The sequence below is a fragment of the Beta vulgaris genome, chromosome 5 (assembly GCF_026745355.1).
Source record: "Beta vulgaris subsp. vulgaris cultivar EL10 chromosome 5, EL10.2, whole genome shotgun sequence".
NCBI classification, from domain to species: Eukaryota; Viridiplantae; Streptophyta; class Magnoliopsida; order Caryophyllales; family Amaranthaceae; genus Beta; species Beta vulgaris.
Genome location: NC_079206.1, coordinates 3,724,818 through 3,752,043, shown reverse-complemented (window position 1 = coordinate 3,752,043; position 27,226 = coordinate 3,724,818). Strand labels below are relative to the sequence as shown.

The window sequence follows — 27,226 nt, the reverse complement described above, 5'->3', positions numbered from 1 at the left end:
AATCTGAATTTGGGCAAAACAATTCAATGCAAATTTCAAGTTGAGCTTCTTAAATAAGCTAACTCATGATGGGTTTGAGATATGGGCCATTAGGGCTATTGTACGAAAAAGTTGTCCCCAAATTTATCGAAGTTATGGTCACATTGTGTTAGACATTCATATAGTATGCAGAACAGCAGAAGAATGATATGTCTATACTCTATAGTCTAAAAATTTTGTACTTCGGCCTAAGTTTTTGTCCAACTTAAGATGCGTATTTTGCACTTGAAATTGTCTTAAATGAATTTATTATATCTTATTTGACTGGATGAAACCTTAAATTTTTACATCAAGAGATTACAGATAGACGACATATATAAAATACAAAACCGTGGTGATATAAACGGAATTTGATTTCAAATCTTGAATACTACTCCTACAAAAATTGAACAATTAGACTAGGTAATATCTACATAAAAGAACTAAAGATGCTAGAAAGTATAGTCAAATAGAGTATATTAGTACTCATAATCCTTAACGAACAAGCTTTATTATATAAGGTCAAGAAAATAAGAGAAACATGAAAAAATATTAATTTTGTTAAGAAAAGAAAGGGTCAAAAGATTTCAAATGTGGCTTATTGTTTGTCATTATGCCTGATCACTTTTCTCCTATTGATTGGCAATGACATACTTGACATTTTGATCCATCTAGTTACCAACCACTCATATTCAATATACTTTTTTTCCCCTTATTTTTATTGTGTTGGTAACTAAGTATTGTGTAGTATGTGTGAGATATATACCTCTTTTGTTTACTTTTTAATTGCAACACTGTCTTTTTATGTCAATTTCAAATTAGTTAAAACACTAATTTATTTGGTATTTTCTTTATCACATGAATCCTTCTTTATATTTTTTTTACTATATCTTTCTTCACTATATAGGTCTCTAAATCCCGCTATGTATTTCTGTATCTCTTCTGCCTCCTTCATATCGTTAGTTCCTCCCCCATGTCGCAATTAAAAGTAGGCATAGTAAGTACTTGTTAGTTGTGACATGTCTCTTACAAAGGTGATGAGATTCATTTCATCTGTTTTATCTTCGTTGGAAAATATACATTTTTATTCATCTATGATTGAACCAGAAAGCATTAAACACACATGAATTTTGAATTATGGAGTATAGATTATTATGAGCACATATATTCTCAATTTTCTTAATAGATTCAGGCAAATCTTTGAAAGAAGCGTTTCCTAATTTTCTCCTTATACCTTGAATATAAATAACTAGTTTTTTTATGCACGCTATGTGTGTGGCGATATTTTGGAATAACTATTGCTTAGTATTAAGACAAACCAAAAAAGAAAGTTCGTATCTAAGTTCACCTCCATGTTGTGAATAAGAAAGATTGAAATACTTAGAAATAGTATTTAAAAATACATATTTCACAAAAAAGACTAGAAAATAATGATGGTGCCAAAAAAAAAAAAAATGTATACTAATTTATTTAAAAGTTAACTATGTATATATGTTGCATGGACACTTCATGAAAGTCGCGTGTGGTGTCCATTTCAGATATGAAATGAATGAGCATTTCACAAACCTCAAGAAAACTCTTCTTCATAGCTTCATATGCAGATTCTTATAAACGGTTATTTCCCGTTTTCATCCCCGTATTCATATTCGTTTTATGTCTCCGTGCAACATAGGTAAATAAGATACTAAAACTCTGTTCTTTTGTAATGAACGTAATTTGTTTGAAATGAATTGAATTTATAGTAAACTGAATTTAAATTAATGAAAACTATATAAAAAAAAGTCTAAAAACTAACTAAATTGAACTGCACTTAACTATATTTTATCGGAAGTGAATTGAATTTTCATTAATACGGAAAAGAACATAGCATAAGATACACACCAATGACCAAAAGTCAAAACCCTCTCAAAACCCCTGCAAGTTCTCCATAACCATAATAACGCGACGCTAATGCATGAAGAGGTTCCACTCCAACGTTCCCTACCTTCATTCTCTCTCCTCCATTAGAGACCTCATTGCTCAAAATCTCCATCCTCAAGCTCTTAAACGCTCTCTTTCTCTCTCCTCTCCTTCACTCACCGACCAAACCTACGCTCATTTCTTCAAATCCGGCCATGTCCTCGACACTTACCTCGCCACCTCTCTCATCACACATTTCTCCAAATCTGGCGACTTTTCTCGCTCCTTCCGCTTCTTCCTCGATGCGCGCAACGTCGACATTATCGCCTTCAACGCTTTACTTTCTGGGTACGCGCAATTTCACGATTTACCACCCTCCATTGTTTTGTACAATAAGTTGGCATGTTTTGGACTTAGACCTGATAAGTATACTTTGAGTTCTCTGATTAAATCGTGTGATACTTTAGAAAGAATCATAGTTTTTCATGCTGTTTGTTTTAAATTTGGGTTTAATTTAGGTGGGTTTGTGGTTAGTGGATTGATTCATAAGTATGGGAAATGTGGGTGTGTTGAATCAGCTGAGAAATGTTTTCAGGAATGTTTGGATTATGATTGTGTTGTTTGGACTGCCATGATTAATGGGTATGTTTGGAATGGTGAATTTGAGAAGGGTAGAAAGATTTTTGTGGAAATGAGAGGGTTAGGGTTGGAATTGAATGAATTTAGTTTGACTGCTGTGGTTGGTGCATTGAGGGAGGTTAGGGAAGGTGAGCAAATTCATGGGTTTGCTCATAAAATTGGGTTGGTTTCTGGTGGTTCGCTTCATTTGAGTAATGTGGTGATGAATATGTATTCTAGGTGTGGGGGTAGACTTGATGCTCTTAAGGTGTTCGGCGAAATTGCTAATCCGGATGTCGTATCGTGGACTGCTAGGATTGGGGCGTCTCGCGATGGTAGTGAAGCATTAGAGGGTTTTAAATTAATGCGGTTGAATAATGTGGAAGGAAATGAGCTTACTGTTGTTAATGTTTTATCAGCAATTGAGGACCCTAGGTTGTTGATGGCTGGGAGGCAGGTTCATTCACTTTGCCACAAGGCTGGGTATTTGACAGTTATATCTGTTGGTAATGCTCTTATTTCCATGTATGGGAGGTGCAGAGAGATGGATGATGCTAAGCTAGTTTTCGATGAATTGGCTTTTCATGATTCTATATCTTGGAATTCTTTGATTGGGGGGTATTCTGAAATTGAATCACTGAGTCTTGTGCTACGCGTATTTGGTCAGATGCGTGATCTTGGTGTTCAACCCGATCAGTACACCCTTGCTAGTATTCTTGGCGCACTTAGAGGCCCTCAATATGCTGATCTTGTGCTGCAAATCCACTCATACATTATTAAAACTGGATTATTGTGTGATGATTCAATGATCTCTTGTTTGATATCTTCATATGGTAAATGCTCTTGCTTGGATCAGGCAAAGAAGGTATTATTTATGATACAAGAAATTAATGTTGGGCATTTCCAAGTGATGGCAGCCACAGCTGTTACTGTAGGTCGCCCTGCTGATGCCTTGGAGTGCTTCAAATCTGCAATGAACCTGTGGTCTGAAATGGACGGTGTTACTTTGAGTATAATATTTAAAGCTTGTAGTGCTTTGACAAATCTTGGGCAAGGAAGGGGTATTCATTGTTTGGCTGTGAAATCTGGGATTGGAAGTGATAAGTTTGTTGAAACTGCTATCATTGATTTTTATTGCAAGTGTGGAAGCATTTCTGACGCACAGAGCGTATTTATGGATATATCTAGCCATAATTTGGCTGCGTGGAATGCCATGATTGCGGGATATGCTCAACATGGTTGTTACAATGAAGTTCTTCCCCTGTTTAGAAAGATGAATGAACTAGGTGTGAAGCCTGATGAGATAACATATCTCGGAATTCTTCAATCCTGCTGTCATGCTGGACTCGTGAATGAAGCTAACATTTATTTGAATTCTATGTTTGAATTTCATGGACTGGTCCCTTGTCTAGAACACTATGCTACTGTGGTTGACTTGTTAGGCCGAGTTGGCCTTGTTAATGAAGCAATGCTCATCATTGACAAAATGCCTGTAAGCCCTGATGCTCAGGTGTGGCAGAGTTTGCTGTCAGCCTGCCATAATTCTGGTAACTTGGAAGTTGGAGAAGTTGCAGCGAAGGAACTTCTTAGGTTGCAGCCTGAAAATGACTCTGCCTACATTCTTTTGTCAAATCTTTATGCTAGAGCGCATGACTGGGATGCTGTAAGAAGATTGAGAAGGGAGATGAAAGAGAAATTCATACACAAGGAACCGGGTTCTAGCTGGATTGAAGTTGGAGGATCTGTCTACCACTTTCTGGCTGAGGATACTTATCATCTCGAGAATGTGAACATCTACTCTCATTTGCAAAGTATTGCCCAACAAATGCTATCTCTGTCAGAAGAAACAGAAGTTTCCTTTGTTTCTGTGGATCTTTGTTGACTTATCGAGGGTATCCTGTCATACTGTATGTAATCTATCTTTGTAACATCTATGAAAAGCCCTGAAGATGCAATTTAATACATGACATTTGCTGTTGTGAAACATTAATCTTGGATAACGTTCATGGGGAAACTTTACCATCTCAGTTATATGAAATATGGCATGAACAATGTCTAAATGTGGTTCTTGACTGCTCCCCTCAAGGTTGCGTTTCAGTTCTCTCTCTTGCCTTTATGATCGCTGAATCTCTGAGTTAGTCATGGCGTCAAAGACGACAAATTCGTGTTGCTTAGAACAGGGTGATTTCCAGTGATGCTTAAGATAACATTGATAAAATATTATTGTGCACGATAAAAAAAATTCTATTACTTAAAGTTCTCTCTTTGGCTTTCCCATGGATAGTTGGGATCAACCAGTTTTCTAGTCTAACATGTGAACCTCTCTAGAGTCTGCTGCATGAAATTCACATTGGTCTTGTTTGTTAATAATCTGGTACATGCATAAGACTAATTAAAATAACAGCACACTCTGCTCGTGCAAATAAGGAGTTCTCAATAGAAATTTATAGGCTCTTTTCCGAGTAGCCTGATCTTTGAGAGAGAAAATTTTTCCGGTCTGCTAATCCAGTGAGGATTCACCAATCATAATATTGCTGTTCAGCATACTTATGTTGCTCTCTTAGCTAGTGTCCCAGTGGCAGGAAATTTCATGATATAGGTGGAGTTCCTGGTTGGTTGCTTTTTTTGGCTCTTCACTTATTTATGATCTTTTCTCTTTTATCTGTCTAGTTACCACTTGTCAATACCACATGTGTACACCATCCTGCTATCTCCAATGCCTCCAACAAGATTCATGCTAATTTGCATTTAAGTCTGTCCTTGCTTTTCTACATCATTAACTAAGGATTCTCTGATACGGTTGCTTAGTTATTAACCTGTAAACCACTTCTTGTTTCATGGATAAATTAGAATGGTACTATCGGGGAATGAATGAAGGAAAAATACCCCCTGTGCAGTATAGAATAACAATTTATGAGTTTGCTGGGCCGTGTGTAGCTAGAGCAGATAGTAACTTGGCATACATATTTAAGAACTAGCAGTACCTAATTTTTTCTCATTTCTACAGGACTGATGATCTTGTCAATGTGAAGCAGCTTTAAGGAACACTGCTAAATGCTAAGACATGGACAACTTACTTTACACAACATGCAGACCATAATGGTAAAATCTGTGTTTCTACATCACGACTAAGCTGTCATTTTGATTAACATATAAATTTATATCCTGGGCCTCTGGTCATCTGAGATATGCTATATTCATATCAATACTAATGACATGGACATTATACTGTGGCGTGAAGGATTTTCCTTGTCAAAACTATTTCTTTGCTTTAGTGTTTCTATGGAGAGCAAATGAGATTTTGCGGTTGATAGATTTCATTAATCGGAAAGAGTATCAAGGAGTAAGAACTAAGAAGGGGAAAAGAGGAGATAGAAAATTAAATGTAAAGGGAAAATTCCTTAGGTATCCCTTAGGTTTGACGTAATTCTCAAATTACCCCTCAAGTTTGGGGAATTTCTCAGATACATTTGACCTCTGACTTTGTGCTCGAAATACCCTTACTAATGACAGAACCCTAACGCTGTTAGGTTTTTTTTCTCTCTCTCATCCCATTATCCTCCATTGATGACTTTCTAAAACCTCTAAGTTTTCTCTCTCCTCCCACCACCATGACTTTCTCTCTCCTCCGAATCTTCCTCTTCCTTCTTCCATCGATTAATTACCGAAAATGCCAGTTGCCATTCTCCGAATTGGGAGATTCCCCAGGAGCATCGGTGATGGATTTCTCTTGCTCCTCCATCGAATGTCCTCCAAACGACAATCCGAACTGCAAAGAACTTTCTCACTTGTGCAAGATGATAAACAATATTGAGATGATTTAATGTAAGGGGAATCTAGACTCAGCAAGAGGAGGTTAGCTGAAAGAAAGGGTCTCAAACAAACTTAACTTCTTCCTGCAAAAGTTGCAGGAGCTCAAGAAATTATTTAAAAGGTATGTTGATAGTGAAGATTTATGGAAAAAAAAAAAAATCCAAACAAGGCCTTGTGGTCACAAAGCTTTCCCTCTTATTTTCAAGATAATAAGAAATCTATTTGAAGTATATGAGTTGCGTTATTGCATTTGTTATTGACTATTGTATACTTTGATTATATACTTATTGACTTTCTCGCCTTAGGAGTTAGGACACAAGAGCTTATCAGCCAAAAAGTCAGGCATATTTTTCTGCTAAAATTGCTCTTAGTAGCAAACAAATGATCACCATGGTGGATATTAGGATGCAAGCTTAGTGCAAATTGTCTGGCTCTTCTTAGCTGGTAGGTTTTGGGACAAATTAAATGTGCAGTTTGCTAGAGATTTTATCTATGTCATGCATATAATTGTCTTGCCGTTTACATTTTTACTACGCACAATAGAAGGCTTAGAAGCGAGGCATGATGTAGTTCCAAGATTCAAGAATTGTAATTTTAAGATTTTTGTCTGGTCTTAATTCATTTACACTCCAGATTTACAGAACATCAATTGAATTATAGTAATCTATATCATATTCCCTCCGCACTTTTTTGAGTAAATATCATCAGCATATTTGCTGTAAACCTAATACACAAGACAAGTGAACTGTAGAAGCGTACTCATTGTAATGTATCTCTGTTAAAGATGACTACTATTTGGACATAATTTTATATATTACCTAATAATACTCTTCAGTGTGCATGATCCAGCGTTTAAACAATTGCTCAGATACAAGGTTGCATATCATAAGTTTTAACATGTAAGCTGCACACTTGTGTAGTGATTTTAATGTCACATTGTACACTTCAGAGCTTTTCACTTAAAAGCTTGACATTCTTGCTTGGTCATGCTTAACGCTAAAGCTTTATTTCAATTGAGTGCTTTTCAATAAATGATTATAATTCTCTTATCTGTTTTGCCACCCGATTAGAGTTTGGTTGTCGATGTGAAAACAAATCTTTGTTTTCTTTTCTTAGGGGGTGGGTGGGCAGGGTTCTCTTGTTTGCTTATTACAAGTCCTGCTGTTCTGCTGCATGTAATTTTCTGGATATGACATTTTTTACCTTTTTGTTTGTTCTTCTGTTTGCTGTATATTTACTCACAAGCTTTGCCATGATTTGACGGCATGGTAAACACGAACCTTGATTTGGTTCTAGTAACATGTACTCCAACTAGATTGGTTCAAAAATTAAATCAAGAAAACAAGAGAAAGGCAATAAAGTAAATATCATTGATCTAAAAATTAATGAATTCCATATTCAGAACCAATTGATGTTACACAGTCAAGGACTACATAAATGTATAACTAATGATCCTTGATATGTTTTTTTATTCTCCTGCACTCTTCTTTATGTTGTGCTGATGGTTGTCGTCAGACTGTGAGGACGCTTTGGAAAGAACATGGAGAATGGAGTTGAAAGCTTTTGCTGCTATTATTGCCTTTATGTGCCCTCTCCTTTGTAGAGGCCTTCCTCCACAACATCTTTCAGCAACCGCAGCTACCTTTGAAATGCCACTGATCTTGTTGCTCATGATGGCTATATTGAGGTAATTTGATCTTCTATTTCTATCCTTTTGTGTTCTAGCCTGATATTGAGAGGATAGTGCTGCTGCTTTTGCCTTGGGTGGTTGCATATATATAGTTTATCGATAGCTTAATTAATTTAGGTTCTTGCTGCTTGAGATTGGGTGCGGAAGCAACATGTATAAATTCTGAACTTTCCATGTTGGCGTTGGTTGGGGAGCATGTCTGTTGCAATTTCTGGATTTGTAATCCTTTTGGCACCTTTATGACAAATGAAATTTGTTTGGGGAATTTACATGTGAGGTATCTGTTTTCTGGTCATCTAATCATTAATGTATTGTGATTTTGGATTCATTGAGGAAGCTTCTTGTGGAACTGCTCTTTATTTATATCTTATACACTCTGTTGGGAAGAAGATATTTGTCTTATTCAAGGAATATTTTTTATAATTCCATTCTATCATAGTAATGTTGCTTAATGTTAGGAAATCTACTGTATGTCCAATAAAGTTCTATTTTACTCATATTAGGGGCATATTATATTAGAAGCAAGTAAGGTAGCCAGGTAGGGATTATAAGCCAAACAAAAAAGCTATTATTGCTTGATGCTTGTCTGTGTCTACCTCTGCAGGCAGTAGCATTTTAGTATTTTTTTCTTCTTCTGATTCTTTTTGGGGTGGGGCCGGGGGGGGGGGGGTGGAGTTGGGGTTAGCTGGATTCCCCTATTTAGTTTTCAACCTATGGAAGCATGTTATACTTGATTTGCATTTGTTAGCTACTTGCCAATTATCAGGAGTTCAGAATGCTGATTCATGTAGCACGTTTCACGCCCTAGTGATTTTCTTAACTGTGCATGACTTTGACGAGATATATTCTGATTTTTAAGGGCAGCTATTTCAAAGTACATAAGTAACTTGATCATCCTATCCTAACAGGCATTCCCTACAAAACGTGTGATGTGATGTCATAAACTTGTTTTCACATTGAGATATGGGGACACAATTACCGAGGGTCTAAGTTATGATTATGATGTGAACACAGGAGATATGGAGTTCGCCTTCTTTTGTAATAAATTATAAGGTTGTAATATGGTTAGCTTCTTATCCAACATGGCAACGTTACATATTCTAATCCAGCATTTCATATAAACCAATTCTGGATCACACTTAAACAAATAAAGTACAGAAGGAGACTCCATTAAGGCAAGTAATTTTAGCTAATGAAGTATGTGAATGCTTTACATCCTATAACTGCATTACAGATTTACAGTACTAGGTGCACTTGTACAGTAATGCTAATGTTTCAGAATTTTATTCCCTTGTCTAACTTAAATAAGCTGACAATTGATGCAATGCTGACTCATATTAGGATTTGTCTTGATCTTTGCTATAATTTTCTTATATATCAACGTCAGGATAATCAATAATAAACTGTGGATCATTGAAGTAGCACATTGGTGGTCTGCAGAGCTTGTTTTGCTCTTAAATTTGGTCATTTTAAAAGAGGGTCTCATGCATCATGCTAGAAATGAAAAAAGAATCAGTGCAAAATATTGATCAATTAAATTAATGAATCTCATATTTCTATAGTTGATTGCAGTTACATGGTCAAATAATGCATACATTGCTTAATGATATCTCTAAATTCTAATACACTCTACGCTTTTTCGTTTTCTGATTGGTTTCAGTTTGAGGAAGCTTTTGACAGTACATGAAGAATGGAATGGAAAGCTTTTGCTGCTATGACTGCCTTGATTTGCCCTCTTCTTGGTAAAGGTCTTCTTCCATCAAAACTTTCAGCAACAGTAGCTACTGGTGAAGTTATACTAATGCCCATGATAGAAAATATTGAGGTAATAAAAACTTCTTTGTTTATCCTTTCTCCTTCTTGTTTTCTATTTGAGAAGATGCTAACTGCTGCTTTAGCTTTGCCCTTGAGGACTTGTATATATATAGATGTGGTATTTTTGATGATTGAGATGGGAAGCAATTTTGATCCATAAACATGGAAGTTTCGTGTTGATATTGGTTAGGGAATCATGCCAGCTAAAGCATTTAGTTCTATAACAAATTTTTGATGATTATTTAGACAGCTGAATCTTTTTAGTTGATTTATTCAGACATTGACACTGGATAATTTGGACTTATTTGTACATTCATGTACTTCAATTTTCGAATGTGTTAAGGAAACTTCTTTAGATGGAGCTTTTTGTTTTTAGTAGTCTTCCATGCTTCGTCGAAGAAGCACATGTCAAAGATTAGATCTCCGTTTTTCTTTCTTGACCATATTACTATTATTTTATTATCCTGTTATAGTGATGCTGTTTGATATAAAAGAATCTCCATTATGTCAATAGAACCCTACAGGAACCAATCATTCCATTGATAAAAAAGGAGCCATTTTTAATAAAGAAAAATTGAATTTTATATGTCCCATATTGACTCTACTTAATGATACCATTGGCGAAAAACTTTTAAGGACTAACCTATAGGATGGTTGAGATGAAAAACTATAAAGGGTGAAGGACCCTAGTAGAATGCGGACTTATCATTTAGAAATAGTGATAATACTACCATAGTTGATAGAATTTTAGTTAATTAGATTATCATTTAATCGTAGTAATGATTTGCATTCTGATAATTATCTGAAACTTTTTGTAGGTTTATTCTAGTATTTGTTTTTTTGGGGGTGGTGGGGCATGGGGGTGATCAAAGTAAGGGTTCTCAACTCAAGCTAAATACTAATTTAAGTTTATTTCGTATATAGTCTAGAATGGTTTAGGAATTGTATTTCTTGGATTAGGCTCATAAATATACAGTTTTGTGAAACATGAAGTTCATATATGTCAAAATTTCTGATCTGTAGAAGCTTTTTAACTGTGTTATTATCAGGAGTGGCAATTGTTAGATTCCGACAGCATGTATTTCATTTATAACTGTTTTCATTTTTATGTGGTGATTTCAACTGCATAAATTCCATTGTGTGAGCAGAACTTAAACAAGTGATTTAATATAATTCCCCCCTGCCTGCTTTTCCTCTAAAAAGAAGGGTGGTTTCAACTTCGAACCTGCTCTGTAGTTTATGGTGGATCATCCGTTGAAAGAATTTATAGTGCTTGTTTGGTTGTGCACAAAGAGTAAAAGTTCTTGGAAAGTGACTAACTGTAGAGTTCTTTGGCTGATAAACATAGTATAAGTTGCAGACTTTTCATATTCAATAATGGAAGAAGTGTATGGGACCCTCTATATCTCACAGTGAACCAATTAGTTATTTGAGCTTATGACTATTCGTTTCTGTTTTTCCCCATTTAGACCCACTCGTGAGATTCACAACATGGAAGACTAGTTACGAATTCAAATGAATGTCCAAACCAAGGTTGCCCAGAATAGTAAAAGTTCGACTTCATTGGGGGTCATCAAGTTGTATCACGTTTGCCTTGATTTGGTTATGAACAATAAACCTAACGGCTAAGGACAAGGTAAGGCGCTCTTCACAATCTTTACATAATTTACTCACGAATCCAGTGCTCATTAATTGGCTGTTTATATAGTCCTGCAAAATTAGTCAATGATTTAGAACACGAATAAATGTTTTCTCCAGCTTGTTTGATAAGTCTTCAGACATTTTAGTTGTCTGATACAGTGTGCCAAACTCTGTTGCTTGGTTTTTCTGAATTCTGGTATTATTTTTCTTATATTGTTTGTATGAACCATTGGTATCAATCTGAATAAGAAACATCGTATTGCAAAATTGTAATGCATATCCATATTACAGTTAGTTTCAGACACAATAAACTACTAGCAAACTCAACTGGTTGCCATTCTTTTTATTGCAGAATTTAACCCACATGATTGTTTTTGAGGCATTTAAGCAGCAGTGGTGAAGTTGAAGTTCTCACAATGAGTCCGGATTCCGCTAAGTGGGCCACCAAAGCCCAACATTTGCTTGCTCAGATCAAATTTTAGTGGAATATCCTGCATCTGGTATGTTCCAATGTTGACTTTAGCTCTGTACTCATTCTTACCATTCACAAATGCCAGACACAACACCCCAGGCTGGGCCTCCACCATGGAGTTCAGCCCAAAAATGGACCAGACTGCGTCTTTACCCTCCATCTCGAGATCGATGCTAGGAACGCCAGGGCCCAACCGAGTTGACGAGAAATGTTTGGACTCATAGCACAGCCCAAATGGTGCTATGGGCTTTACTTGTGGCACCTTAGAGAGCTGCTTAGCAAAGAATGAAGTTATGGCCTTGAAAATGGAATCTTCTAGTATGGTGTAAGGCAACAGTGTGTTGAATACAGTTCCGCCGCCAGAACCCGTGTCTGTTACTGATAGCAAAGAAGTGTTGAGGCCAGGAACAAGCTTTTGGTTGATTTTGATGGACTTGACATTTACATAATACTCATCAAACGGGCTTATGGTTAGTGGTGTGTATCTGAGATTTTGTGATACATCAATTCCTGGGAGGAAACTGTAAGGTCCATCTGAGCCAAAGAAAATGACCCCATCAGCTGAGGTACTGGATGAGATGCACATAGTGAATATAGGCTTAATCCCAGTTTTAGAGGCAAGCACGTTTTGTAACGCAATGGGAGAATGGGCCAACCCTGCTACACCTTGAACACCTTTGGGCAAGCGTAATTCAACCAAGGCCGATGGCGCGCAGGTGAAGAGGTAGTCACGTATGCGGACCAATGGGCCAGGGTTGAGGCCATTGGTTGAACTGAAAGCAAAGACATCTTGAGCTAACTCACCAATAGTACTTTGGTGGGATACTGGATTCTCCAATAAGTACCCACATGTATTAGTATGGCAAAATGGTCTAGCTCCTTGACAATTATTAAAACAATAGCTAGTACGAGCCGTTTTACATTGAGCTGAACTACACTTGGGTTGGCTGAAGGTCGATGAGGTATAATCGGTCTCGCAATTAGCCCATAAGTGACGGGCCGTGAGATCGACAATAAATTTGACTGGGATGAGGGGAGTTCTACCATAAATGTTGGCTACTAAGAGTTTAGAAGCAGCATCTTGACGTATTGGTAAAACTAGTGCTTTTGGTTTAGGAGATGAAGCATAAACTTGGTTAAGAAAAGTGTTGGAGAATAGAGAAAATAAAGTTAGGAAGAGTAGAGTAAGATGAGCCATATGAATACTACTATGATGTGAAAATAGAATGGTTTTAATTTTGTTGGTGTATGAAGAAATGAAGTGGAGGGCTTATATATAGTGGAGGTATAATGGTATTAATTTATATTATCTAATATCATTTCCTCACGAGTTTTATTTATTTTGTTAGTTTAGTATACAATTATTAAGCGAGTGATGCGGTGATGAGTGGGTTTTGGGAAGTGGTATGTGATATTTGTAAACGCGTAAGATCCACAATGTTTGACTAGTATTTAAACTATTCTTCCTGTCCGACTCCTACCATTGTTTGACTAATATCTCTACTGGCTGTTTCTTGTTATTTGCTATGGGTTGTTTTCACTAGTTTTTAGGAGGAGTTGGTCTTGTAAAAGATCATCTACTTTTAATTTAAAAGTAAGCGCGATTCAAATCCAATATTAAGAAGAAAATGGACCATCTTTCTTAATATAGCGACTACTTTATCTATTTGGTGATCATTTTAATCTATATAGTGGTCAATTTAATCTATTCAGTTTTAAGATTATTTAATTTATTTAATGACTAGTTTAATCCATTTCGTAAAATTGTCAGACTAGTTTTAAAAATTGTTTGTTGTAATTCGAGATTCAAAGGGAAACAAAGAAAGGAGAAGAGAATGGGTGACTAGGATGGTGCAATATACCTAAAAATAGTGTTGGGTTAGAGAAAAATGAAATGGGCTTGTTAGGAGAATGTAGGCTTGGATTGTCTAATTTTATATTAAAATTAGACCGTCTATTATAATAATTTGTGTTTTAGGAGATGTCTCTTTCAATTTATTTTGGTGTACCTTTTGACCATTTTAGCATTAAATGAGGTGGAAAAGGTAAAAAAGTAGTACTTTTGGAGAGTTAAGTATACTTTTGGGTACTGAACTTTGATAAAAGTTGCAGTTTGCTCACCCAAAGTACAACAGTGTTAACTTTTCTATTAACTTCGAATTCAATATAAAAAAAATTGTACGGCCAACCAAAAATCTATACTAATATATTAAAAGGCGTGCGTAAACCTGGAACGGTGCCACGTGGCGCTCTCCCTAGGGAGTTTTAGTTCATGTAATCCATGTACAATAAAAAAAATTAGAAATTACATGGTATAGGTTTTGATCCCGTGACCTCAAGTTTATGTACTAAAGTTTTAACCACTAGACCAAGTTGTATTTAGTGATATCATATCAAAGTACAATATTAATAAATGAAATTTTTCTTACCCGGGGCATAGCCCAGGCCTAATAACTAATTTACTAGTCTATATGGTGAACAATGATAGTATAAGTAAATTAGTGCATTCTGGCAAAAAGTCTATTACAATCCTTAAACCTTTGTCTCTTCAATTGTATCAAGTTTAAGTCATAAAATTTACTAGTCTAATAAGACACTTATCCTTGCCCAACCAAAAAAAAGTTTGGGCTTTGAAGTTAAGTTAGGGGTGGAAGTCGTGTATTGTGTACATGCCAAAACGTGGATACATGTGGGCTGCTATATATGTTGGTGGGCTATAACGTGGTTTATGTCTGTGTGAGAAGGGAAAGATGTGGGCTTTCAGCTACGTGGTCATTGTGCAATGGGCTCTATATGGAGTCTTGTTGGTCAGGTGATGTATTTGAGAAGTACTTACCGTTGGGCCTATTGTTGATTGGTTATTGTTGGATCTTTGTCATCCGATACGATCAAAGATATTAACAAATAAAATCATGCATCGACAAATATAAAAGTTAAAACGTTGTAACTAATATAAAAGACAAAAGTTTCAAGTTATAAGTCATGTATTTGAGACTGTTTTAAGAAGTTGAGACGCAATTGAGATTGTTGTCGTCAATTTTGTTTAAAAGATATTGATAGACAAAATTATAAACGGTGCAATTTCCAATTGAGCAAAGTCTAAGAAAACAGAAACAGAGTAAGTATTCTACTATTCCAGGCCAAAGAGGAAGAAAAAAACACAAGGAAGTAGAACACACTACAGAGTAATATCATTAGCTACACTCTCTCAAAGAGGTTTATGTTTGATTGAAGTCGTCGACGACGCGATTCGAAGCTCGCCTTAGAAGCTTGAAGATGATAAAATGGCAAGCAATTGTTGCTATCCGCAATTTTATATGGCCTCTTTTGGGTAATGGCCGCCTACATTCTTTGCATGCTTCCTTCTTATAGACATTGTTCATCATCTTGCTTTCTTAATTAAGATGATCTTCAATCAAGTCTTTATTTGAGTCTATTTATATAGTATGGTTTTTTATAGCAAAGATTAGTAGATGATTAATAATGTGATTTGGAGTTTGGTAGGTCGTTATATGGTGAATAAGAAGCATGACAACGAAGCATGTCTCCTATCTTCTGGCTGTCTCAAAATACTGTATTTCCTGATGCTTCATTTATAGCATAGTTTAATAATTAATAATAATATGTTTTGTGGTTTATATTATAAATATGATATGATTGCATCCTTTATTATCTAATTTGCCCACTAATACAAGCATTCAACCAACCTATACCTATATTTAGAGTTTTGACCCTATTTGTTGACTGTTATTTGTTTTGTTTTTTTGTGTGTTTAGTAATATGCTTAGAGCATACTTTAATTCTGTTAAGCTTTATCTGGTCACGTTGGGAAGGGTAGCCGATAACTTGTTCTCGTAGTAGTAATTAGCGTACAGTTTACCTGATGCTTGGCTTCATACATTGGCTCCGTTTGATGTGGTCCAGACCGCACTCTGAATAACCCTAATTATGTATTACGACTTAGCTAACCCGTCTTTGAATTATTCATACAATGGTATCAAATGAAACTACTATGGTTATTGGGTAACTTATCCTAGATTAATTTATCTTTATATTTCTTATTAAAATATAATAAATGGTTTAACACAATTAATGATCCATTTAAATTAACAAGTCAAATTAAACATCTTCAATCAAATGGTTCTAAACAATTAAACGAGTGTTGAAATGATTTATTTTTTTACCGTAAACTCGACACAAAGTGTTGAAACCCATTGAAAGTCCACTTGTGAGTGTCCCACATTGGAGAAAGAGGAGAGAATAAACCACTTTATAAGATAAGGAGTTACTCCTATCACCAATTGGTTTTAAGATGGAACCTCCTAACTTGTAAGTGGGTTAAACTCTCCTCCTTATTGGGTCACCCAGACCCATTTTCATATAAATCTAAAAAAAAAAAATTAACACAAAGCTACCAATTTGCCAGTTTCACGTAATTATCTTGTGATTAACTTAAAATTAAAATACGGACAACCTTATTTACAAGGGTCCTATATCTTATACATAATAAATGTATCCTTTTCTTTCCAAAAAAAAAAAAAACTTTTAGTGTAGTTTTTTTTTTTTTTTAAACATGTTGATTTTTTGAGATGACCTACTTATGCATTCCAAATTTCCAATCTGTACAATGTTGTGACTCGTGAGAATATATAAATTTCTTTGAGAACAGGCGTTGGGGGGCAGCAGACATGCTAGCTTAATTGTTCGGAGCTCTTGTATAGAAAATCAGATACATAATTGAATATTTTCTCTTTGCTGGCAACAAATTTCATAGAAGTTTGACTGAGCCATAAACTTTGACTTCGTCCTGGTCCAGTTGTCACAACTCACTAATCACAATTATATCTCTCCTAAGCCTTAGCAACTAGCACTAACCTAGCGTTACAACTTAATATCTTATATTTTATGGCAGCTTTATTTCAATTGATTCGTTAAACAGTCGTTGAGTAGGTGCTATTGTGAAATTATGTTATACTATGCGTTCTAAATTGAACTTATTGAATTTGAACTGAACTTATTAAAACTTATTAAACCTGATTGGACCTGATTCAACTTATTGGACCTGATTGGAACTTATTAACCTTATTGAAACTTATAAGACCTTATTGGCCCTCATTGAAACTTATTATACCTTATTGAAACTTATTAGACCTTATTAGACCTGATTGAAACTTATTTGACCTTATTAGACAAAAATAATTGACCATTAATAACATAAATATTGCCCCTAACGTAAATATACTACCCCTCAAAATTTATTATGAAGTAATAATCATTAAAATTCGTTCTTTAAAAAAATAATTATTATTAATTATCTTTATGACAATTAATTTAACAAAAACATTTTACTATTTATATATTTGCCTGTACATAACTTTCACCACTGATAAATCTAATAGTCTTGTTTTGTTTTTATAAAGCACTTGTAGAAAATCAAAAGTTGATTAACATTTATTGCCAATAAGTTAAAATTGGCACATATGAAGAATTTTCACTCCACTTCATTTACTTGAAGGTAGTAGAATGCATAACTCCTTATTTAAAGACGAATTGCAAAATATTGTAATTATAATGATATTATTTTAACCTTAATTATTGACCATGATTATAATATTATTTAATATAATATAATCAGCTAATAGTAACATGAATAATCAAATAATAGAAAATAATACAAGTATAATACTATACATTGTGGTACTTTAATAAAAAATTCTAATAATAACATAATTAACTAATAGTAATATGAATAATAAAATAATAAACAATAATACAAATATTTAATAAAATAATAGACACTAATACAAGTATAATACTATATAGTCATTGTGGTACTTTAATTAAAATTCTAATAATAACATAATCAGCTAATAGTGATATGAAATTATGAATAATAAAATAATAAATAATAATACAAATATTTATTGAACATTGACTATTTGGACCTTATTGGACCTGATTGACACTTATTGGACCTTTTTAGACCTTATTAGACCTGATTGGAACTTATTGCATCTGATTGGAACTTATTACACCTGATTGGAACTTATTGGACCTTATTAGACCTGATTGAAACTTATTGCCCTGATTGAACCTTATTGCAACTTATCTGAACTTATTGGACCTGAAACTTAATTTTTTAAGTTGAGGAGAACGCACCTATATTACCTTTGTTTTTTTGGACCTCAATTCTCTTCATCCATATTTGACTAGCTTGCCGATAGATATATTACCTTTGTTTTTTTGGATGTAACATTTACATTTTTATGAGTAGATCAAAATTATAAAAGATTACATCTAAAATATACTTCTTCCTTTCTCTCTTTTCCCCCTTTCTTTGTATCCTTTCCTTTTATAAGAGTTCATAGTTTGACATTTAACATAGAGTTTATTAATTGTTTGTTATGCAAATTTTCAATTAACTTTGAATTCTCATCTATGATCTACACCGTGATATGAATATACTTTTCATAATTATGTTAGGATAATAGATGTGCTAATAGAAGGTTGCATAATCTAATAAACTAATGGGGAGTATGCTTCATTCAAAGAATCTTATTTAATCAAGTTAGATTATATATTATACTAATGATACATGTACGTGTCAACAACCTTATGTAACTATATATATGAAATATTTATTTAATCTAAATATGCCGGTAGTGATGTAATTTATTGAAATTATTTTGTAAATATATCTTTTTAAATTGATATGATCGATTTTTAACTGTTCAATATGGTTACTAAAAAATGTGGTTTATTTATATAGAGTATCAACCACGGTGAAGGAAGCGTGTAGAAATTACCACATGCTCCCTCCCATATTTTCCCACGTTATATCTTAAACTTGATGAATTTGCCGGCATGTTCCAAAAGTTCTAGAGAAATCATGAAATGATGTCCAAAAGTTTAGGTAGAGATTAGAGAAATATCTCTTGGTAGTTGGTAGTTGGTAGTATGGGTCTAATGAAATTTGGGCCAAACAATCCAACATTCGATTTTAATCCGAGTGTAAGTGTTACATGCCTCACCATGCCAATAAGTGTCTTGCCATGGGTTTTACTCCAACTTAACACATATACAAAATACAATCAGTCAATCACTAGTTCACTACCATGCAATCTCTTCACGTCAATTAGCAAATAAGAGACCTGCACGCATACGGAATTACAAATCAACCCGACAAACTGGCTCCACTAAAAACCATCAAATCCAACTAACTTATTGAAATGGTTTGAAACCTTAACCCGTAATTACTAATGTCGTTAACAGATTCTAGTCAAATTAATGGTTGCGTCAGTTTTTTCCACCTCTATTTTTAGACGAAATAGTGACGATATTGATGCAAATTTTATTAGTTGATCGATCACAATCGTTCAAATTTGGCACGACTCTCCATGCTAGCAAGTTAACTGATTATTTTATTCATTGGATAATCTACCCATTAGAAATAGAAATTCATAATTAGAAGAGTATTCCAATTTAATATATAGTTTTGTGTTTAATTAATTGTCTATTTTTGTAGGATACAAACTTATATATTTCCTCCGTTTTTTTAGATGTTACACTTTCCTAAAACGGAATGCTTCAAAATAGATGTTACACTTTTTTTTTATTTCCTAAATTGAAAAGTTTTATGCTGCAAAATTACTCACTTATCCTTACTTATAACAATTAACCAAAATTAAACTAACTTAATTTAATCTCATTATATACTAATCTAAATTAATTGAACCTCCTCCCTCTCTTCCACCACCCCTCCCCCACCACCTCAGCCGCCCAATCCCTTCCCCCACCTTGCAGCCTCTTCCCCACCACCACAGCAGCCTTGCCAATGCAAAACCTCCCCCACCACCCCCACCCACCGTAAACCACGCCATCTTTGCACAAAACCACGTCGGTCTTCCATTTTCGGCGGGTGGGGTTTTCAACGGAGGTGGGGTTTTCGGGTGGCTGGTGGGGGTGGTGGTGGGAGTTCACATGGGCGGGGTGGGGAAGGAGGCTGTTGCGGTGGTGGGGAGGGGGGGCTGCGGGGGTGGGGAAGGGGTTGGGATGGTGGTGGGGGAGGGATGAGCCCACTTCCTTTAATCCCCATTATTACTTTGCTTAATCTTCAATCAAAATTTGGTTAGGTAAGCGGATTTTTCTAAAGCGTAACATCTATACTAATATATTAAAAGGCGTGCGTAACAACGTCGATGCGCCATGTGGCACCCTGCTCCTGCCACCAGAATTTCGCCACGTGTCTGTTAACCAACAAAATCAAGTGGTCATTATTTTAAAAATAAATATGCTGAAGCTTGGGCTCGAACCCCTGATCTTATGTAAGGGTTTTCAAAGAATCGCCATCTCATCTAACGTCTCTTGGTGATCCATGTTTCCACAGTTGATGTTATTAAACATATCCCTTGATCCTTAAAAATAAATAAATTTGCATGTTCATTAAAATTAATTATGTATGCATGATACCATTTGAAAAGCAGTGTTGACCACTACAGTACTACCCCTATGGAGTTTTAGTTCATGTAATCTATGTACGATAAAAAGAAATTTAGAAATTATGTAGTATAGGGTTTGATCACGAGACCTCAAGTACATATACTAAAGTCTTAACCACTAGGCTAAGTTGTGTTTATTGTTGTTATCATAAAGTATTATATTAATAAATGAAATTTTTTCTTACCCGGGGCATAGCCCGGGCCTAATAACTAGTTTAAAAAAAACGGAGGAAGTACTTTTAAGTAATATTTTCATGAATTTGCTTAAAATACACTTGAAAGACAAAGAACGGAACTGTAAATGTACTATGAGCTAACATAATTTAACTAGCTCAGTAACCCCGTAGGAACGACTGGAGATTTGATCATATATATACAACTTCGATATGATAATCAGGGAGCTAGTTAGGAGTATAAGATGTGAAATGATTAATAGTAATTTATAAAAAAGATGCATATACGATTATTGTGCAAGTTTGCAACCTAAATGCACTTATTACATATGTTCATAGACACTCTATATTCTAGTAGAAACTTTGTCATAGGTAAAATTGTCCTCAACATCCTGAACTATAGTTCAGGTGCACCCAACATCACCAACTATGACTAGTAGCCTAAACACCACCAACTACGGGGTGGCAACATTTTAGGCTTCCGGCCTCATTTATGGTACGGAATGCATCCCACCTCATAGTTGGTGGTGTTTAGGCTACTAGTCATAGTTGGTGGTGTTGGGTGTACCCGAACTATAATTCAGGTGTTGAGGCCAGTTTATGTCATTACTATCTATAACAAACGCTGGGTGGGAAAAGCACGTAACGACTTAGCCTTCTTAATAGTAATTCCGTAATGATCATCCATGTCTAAAACATGCTGCAACTCCCCATAATCTTCAAGTTTCCAATCAAACGTGTGAATCAAGTTACCCAACACCAAAGATATCATACACATGGCCAAGGGCATCCCAGGGCAAATCTTCTTTCCAGCACCAAATGTAAATAACTGAGAAAATTGTGTCTTCACATCAAGCTCCAAGCCTAAGAACCGCTCCGGAGAGAATGTATCCGGATCAGTCCAGGTACTTGCGTCGCGACCGATAGCCCATGCATTAACAATAAGCATGGCACCCTTTGGGAGTAGAAAACCATTTATATCAATGTTTTGCTCCAGTTTACGTGGTAGTAACAATGGAGCTGCTGGATGAAGTCTTAGGGTTTCTTTAACGACTGCTTGGAGGTATGGAAGTTGCGATATGTTTGATTCCAAGACTAATGTATTTTTATCTTTTCCCACCACTTCATCTACTTCTGCTTGTAATTTGTGTAGAACGCTAGGATTTCGGAGTAATTCTGCCATTGCCCACTCTATTGTTTTCGAAGTTGTGTCCATTCCAGCACCAAGGAGATCCTATCATACATTAGGAATTTTTGTTTCCAAAATATAGTATTAGTGCATATAGTCACGTAGGGTCTTGTTTGATTCGTCTCAATGAGTACTTTATTAATATTCAACTATTATAATTTTTACTAATATGTAATGAAAGATAATTATTGTAGAATAAGTGCATTGACAAACATGCAAAGTCAAAGTAGGAAAGATAAAAAAAAATAGAAAGGAAGTAATATCTTAAATAATTATCTTTCATTACATATTATTAAAAATAATTATCTCACCCTCGTAATAAATAGAGGCACATATTTTGAAAGAAATTAAGATATGGGTAATTTGGAAAATTTATGTAGAAATGAAGGATAATTTAGTCCAAACATATTGATGAAAAAGAAAGTAGACACAATATTTTGAAATACCCAAAAAAAATATAAGCACTATATTACGAGACGATAGATGAGCCCAAAACAATAATTAAATAAGGTGGGGATAAGGTGAGCAAGCTTTAACCCATAATAGGAGTAATAGCGATAATCCATTTTTGAATCTCAATACTTATTGATAGTACCAAATCAGCAAATTTTTTGAGCACCAATAGAAGTTATTATAGTTATCAATATTAATTTCATAGTAATTTAAGAATTTAAAAATACGTAAAAGTTATGGTTGGATAGTGATATCGTTGTAAGGTTGTACTTTTTTATTTTTTATTTTAAGAAGGTAAGGATAAATCTTGATAAGTTGGAGGAATTAAGGGGATTCCAATTTGCCAAGGATGAGAATCAATCCCAACACTTCCTTGGCTCCTTAAACCGAGAGGAAAGCACTAATCACTAGGTTATCCCTCACTCTCAGTCTCTCATTGCACCGTTGTACGTATTCAACTGGTATTACAAAATATTCCGATAATACATTACTACTACTTTATTTGATAGTAATAGCAAGTATGTAATCATTAGTGTCAACACTAATATCTTAGATTACAAAATGACACTCACCGTTAGCATTCTTGAGGGTGAGGTAATCCACCATCAAAACAATAGAATTTATTTAAGTCAACTGTGAATTGTGATGATGTCAAAATTATGTTAAAACAAGCCTCAAAAAGTTAGAATTTCCCCACCTTTTCTTTAAAATTGAACACGAACAACAAATAATGGGCAATGAGCGAATTATCAACCCATAAGTGATACGTCAGTTTAACAATTAGCAGATAGTATTAATATCTTATTTATAAACTTTAATTAGTTATTAGGCCCGGACTATACCTCGGGTAAGAAAAATTTTCATTTAATATTTTATGATAATAACACTAAATACAACTTAATTTAGTGGTTAAGACTTTAGTATATGTATTTAAGGTTTTAGGATCAAATCATATACTACGCAATTTCTAAAAATTTTATTGTACATAAATTACATGAACTAAAACTCCTTAGAAAAAGCGCCACATGATACATTTTTTTTTTTGTTTATACACACCTTTTAATATATTTAAATTTTTTTTTTGTTTATACACACCTTTTAATATATTTACATATATATAGTAGTTGGAAGAACATCACAATCAAACAACATAGTAATTCAAGAAGTTCCCATACTAATTACTATGCTATTGAAAAACAAGGGAAAGTAGCCGGCTGCTGTTACATTGCCGACCTCATGTACGTTCAAATCATTGTCAATGGTTCTTAAATAAGATTTTGGCACGGTTGAGAATATGACTTAGGGTGCGTTCTGTTCAACTTAAAAAATTAAGTTTCAGGTCCAATAAGTTCAGATAAGTTCAGATAAGTTCAGATAAGTTGCAATAAGGTCTAATAAGTGCAATAAGTTCCAATAAGGTCTAATAAGTTCCAATAAGTTCCAATCAGGTGCAATAAGTTCCAATCAGGTGCAATAAGTTCCAATCAGGTGCAATAAGTTCCAATCAGGTGCAATAAGGTCCAATAAGTTCCAATCAGGTCTAATAAGGTCCAATAAGGTCCAAATAGTCAATGTTTAATAAACATTTGTATTATTGTCCACTATTTTGTTATTCATAATTTCGTATCACTATTAGCGGATTATGTTATTATTAGAATTTCAATTAAAGTACCACAAGGATCATATAGTATTATACTTGTATTAGTGTCTATTATTTATTATTTATTTGTATTATGTCTATTATTTTATTATTTATTGTATTATGTCCATTATTTTATAATTTATTTGTATTATGTCTATTATTTTTATATTCATATTACTATTAGCTGAATAGTTATTATTAGAATTTTTTATTAAAGTACCACAATGTATAGTATTATACTTGTATTATTGTCTATTATTTGATTATTCATATTGCTATTGAATAATATTATAATCATGGTCAAATAATTAAGGTTAATAATAATAATAATAATAATAATAATTAATTTTTTGATTTTCTACTAGTGTTTTATAAAATTAAAACAACACTATTAGATATATTAGTGATGAAAGTTATGTATAGGCAAATATATAAATAGTAATTTTAATGTTAAATTAATTATCATAAGAGATAATTAATAATCATTATTTTTAAAGGACGAATTATAATAATAATTATTCCATAAAAAATTTTGAGGGTAGTATTTACATTAGTGGTAATATTTATGTTATTCATGGTCAATGTTTTTGTCTAATAAGGTCAAATAAATTTCAATCAGGTCCAATAAGGTCTAATAAGTTTCAATCAGGTCCAATAAGGTCTAATAAGTTGCAATCAGGGTCAATAAGTTTCAATAAGGTCTAATAAGGTCAATCAGGTTCAATCAGGTCTAATAAGTTTCAATCAGGTTCAATCAGGTCCAATAAGTTGAATCAGGTCCAATAAGTTCCAATCAGGTTTAATAAGTTCCAATAAGTTCAGTTCAGGTTCAATAAGTTCAGTTCAGATAAGTTCCAATAAGTTCAGGTCCAATAAGTTGAATAGAACGCACCCTTATTAGGGATTTGTGCCAGTTTTTCACTTTTTGGTTTTAACAGTAGTAGTATAAACTAAAATTATATATTTAACAAGCTCAAAATAAGTCATCTTATGAAAATTCTGTTTTTCTTTTTTTAGATCCTATATAAAACCACATGTTTTCAAGCAAGAGTTCTTTCAGCCATTCAACCTCTTCATTTGTATATATATTTCACGGAAAAATAATAATTTCGTGCCACTTATTTGTATCATTATTAATGCCATTTAATTTTATTGATTGATGTCAATTATCAAGGGTATGCATACATAATCGATCAATACCCGTTCTGATTTTTTGGGTGTTTGGATATTTTGGATCGAGTACGTATCAAACTTTTCCATTTTTCGAAGCATGGGAAATCAAACGGATATTTTTGATATCCGGAAAAATATCATAAAATAGCTGGTTCCATGACCGTAAATATGAAGATATCCGGTTATTCGATTCGATCTGAATTTTTTTTAAAAAAAAATTTCTTTGAAAAATCAATTTTTCAGTATAGTTATCACTGATCAGATCTGAAATTTCGAATATTAGATTTTTTCAGATCGGATTTGGATCACATGTTCTCCAATCCGAAACTTTGGATCGGTGGCCTATCCGTAATAATCACTCCTATCAATTATTCTTTGCCTAATTGTTTTGGATAAGTTGGTTTGAATCTAATGATATGTACCAATTATATTAAATGGTACATATATATAATGGTATAGAAAAATGGGACCAAAGATTTGAGGCATGATAAAAAAAATTAACTTAATCCTCCCATGCATCAAATCTGATCAATGAGTTAATCAACTACGTACTTCCCCCCCCTTAGAGCACATGACCTAGTATCTAGGGGTGTGCAAAAATATCCGATCCGAAATATCCGATCCGAAAATCCGCCGATCCGATCCGAGATTTCGGATATCTAGAGATGGATAGAACATTTATATACGAGATTTTCTCTTCATTTTTCCATGCTAGCTCCCATCTTAATTACGTAACCCCCTTGAAAAGTTACTAGACTTTATAACATACTCATATTTAAAGCAATGCAAATATATACTGTACTTACCAATAATAGATGGTGGAGGTGATCTCGACTGATTTCATCGCTTTGTTCTTCCATAACTTCCAAAATCACGTCCAATAAATCACTATACGATCCTTCACGGTTAACTCGTCTTTCTTTGGATTTCAATCTCATCCCTACAATTTCATCAAATAACTTAAACAATTTCACACAATAAGTTGTTAAACGATGCCTAATCCGTTGTGGATCAATTATCTTGAGGAAAGGATAACAATCCACGATATTAGGCCTACCAATCTCTTGTATAATACAATCCATCAAATTTTTAATCTCTATTATCCGTGCATCACTTAACAAATCCATAGAGAAAATGGTACTAGATATCATATTGAAAGAAGCATCATAAACAGCTTGTCCAACATCAACACAAACGTTAGCTTCCGAGCATTTTTTCACGTAACATAACAAATCTTCCAATATTCTATATCTATGAGTTTGCATGGCTTCCATCATATTATCACTTAACAATCGAGTATTGTAAATTTTTCTAAGGATCTTCCACATGGGTGAAGAAGCCGATAACGGGCCGATTGAGAACTTCTCATGATCATGAGCTTGAACGGCGTCAAGATCATAGAGGGTGGAGGAAATTTTGTGGTTTTTGAGAAGGACTTGTTTGGCGAGCATGGAATTCGAGACAATAATGGCGGTAATGGAGCCAAGTTGAAGGCTCATGATAGGGCCATGAGTCTTAGCTAGCTCGGCGAAGTACTTATGGGGCTTGGTGGTGTAGGGTACCAAACTCAAGAGATTGCCAAAAATAGGTAAAGGGGAAGGTCCAGGGGGTAAGTCTTTAGCATATGATTTGTGTTTTGTAAATAAGATTAGGCAAAAAATTATTGTTGCATATAATGGTATCACCCAAACAAAATAGCTTAATAAATCCATGTGATATGTTTTGGAGAAAATGAGAGAGGGAGGGGGGGGGGGGGATGGGTGTTTGAGGATTATTTCAGTTATTGAGATATAATTGCTGATTGACAGAATTTATCTTATATAGAGTTCCAAGTGCTAAATTAATAACTTGCTGATCGATCTGAAGGAGTTGTCTTTACACTGACCTTTCGAGTTAGGACAGTTTAGAGGATTAAATTCTAACCTTTTAGATTCTGTTTGGGGAAGCATTTCAGGGAACTTTAATGATAAGGTGCTACAATTTTAAGTTACCTTATATGATTAGTGGCGTTTGGTGGAGGAACTCAAATAAAACTTAAGTCCGAAATTTGATTGAAGTTGGGTTTGAGTAAAAGATACAGTTTGAGATCAGGTGCTAAATTTTTTTATTTTCTTTTTATCTTTTTAAGCCTA

At 34.3% G+C, this 27,226-nt stretch overlaps 2 protein-coding genes across 7 annotated transcripts; one reads left to right on the top strand and one right to left on the bottom strand.

Moving 5' to 3' along the window:
- Nucleotides 1-1,856: 1,856 nt before the first annotated feature.
- On the top strand, nt 1,857-13,433 carry LOC104892256 (putative pentatricopeptide repeat-containing protein At3g25970). Of its 6 annotated transcripts, XM_010678130.4 has the most exons (7): nt 1,857-4,442; nt 5,543-5,637; nt 7,864-8,035; nt 8,947-9,091; nt 9,699-9,863; nt 11,323-11,489; nt 11,847-13,433. In XM_010678130.4, the coding sequence occupies exon 1, from the start codon at nt 1,973-1,975 to the stop codon at nt 4,415-4,417; it is 2,445 nt and encodes an 814-aa protein (XP_010676432.2). In that variant the 5' UTR covers nt 1,857-1,972; the 3' UTR covers nt 4,418-4,442; nt 5,543-5,637; nt 7,864-8,035; nt 8,947-9,091; nt 9,699-9,863; nt 11,323-11,489; nt 11,847-13,433. The 6 variants fall into 6 exon arrangements, 4 of the variants coding, with proteins under 4 accessions (XP_010676432.2, XP_010676430.2, XP_057250870.1 ...); XM_010678128.4 differs by lacking the exon at nt 8,947-9,091; XM_057394887.1 differs by lacking the exons at nt 5,543-5,637; nt 8,947-9,091.
- Nucleotides 13,434-20,913: 7,480 nt separating this feature from the next.
- LOC104892672 (geraniol 8-hydroxylase-like) lies at nt 20,914-26,826 on the bottom strand. The gene is made up of 2 exons (XM_010678662.4): nt 25,901-26,826; nt 20,914-21,871 (listed from the first exon to the last, which is right to left on the bottom strand). Exons 1-2 carry the CDS (start codon nt 26,804-26,806, stop codon nt 21,251-21,253), a joined length of 1,527 nt encoding a protein of 508 aa, XP_010676964.3. The 5' UTR covers nt 26,807-26,826; the 3' UTR covers nt 20,914-21,250.
- Between the last annotated feature and the right edge of the window lie 400 nt (nt 26,827-27,226).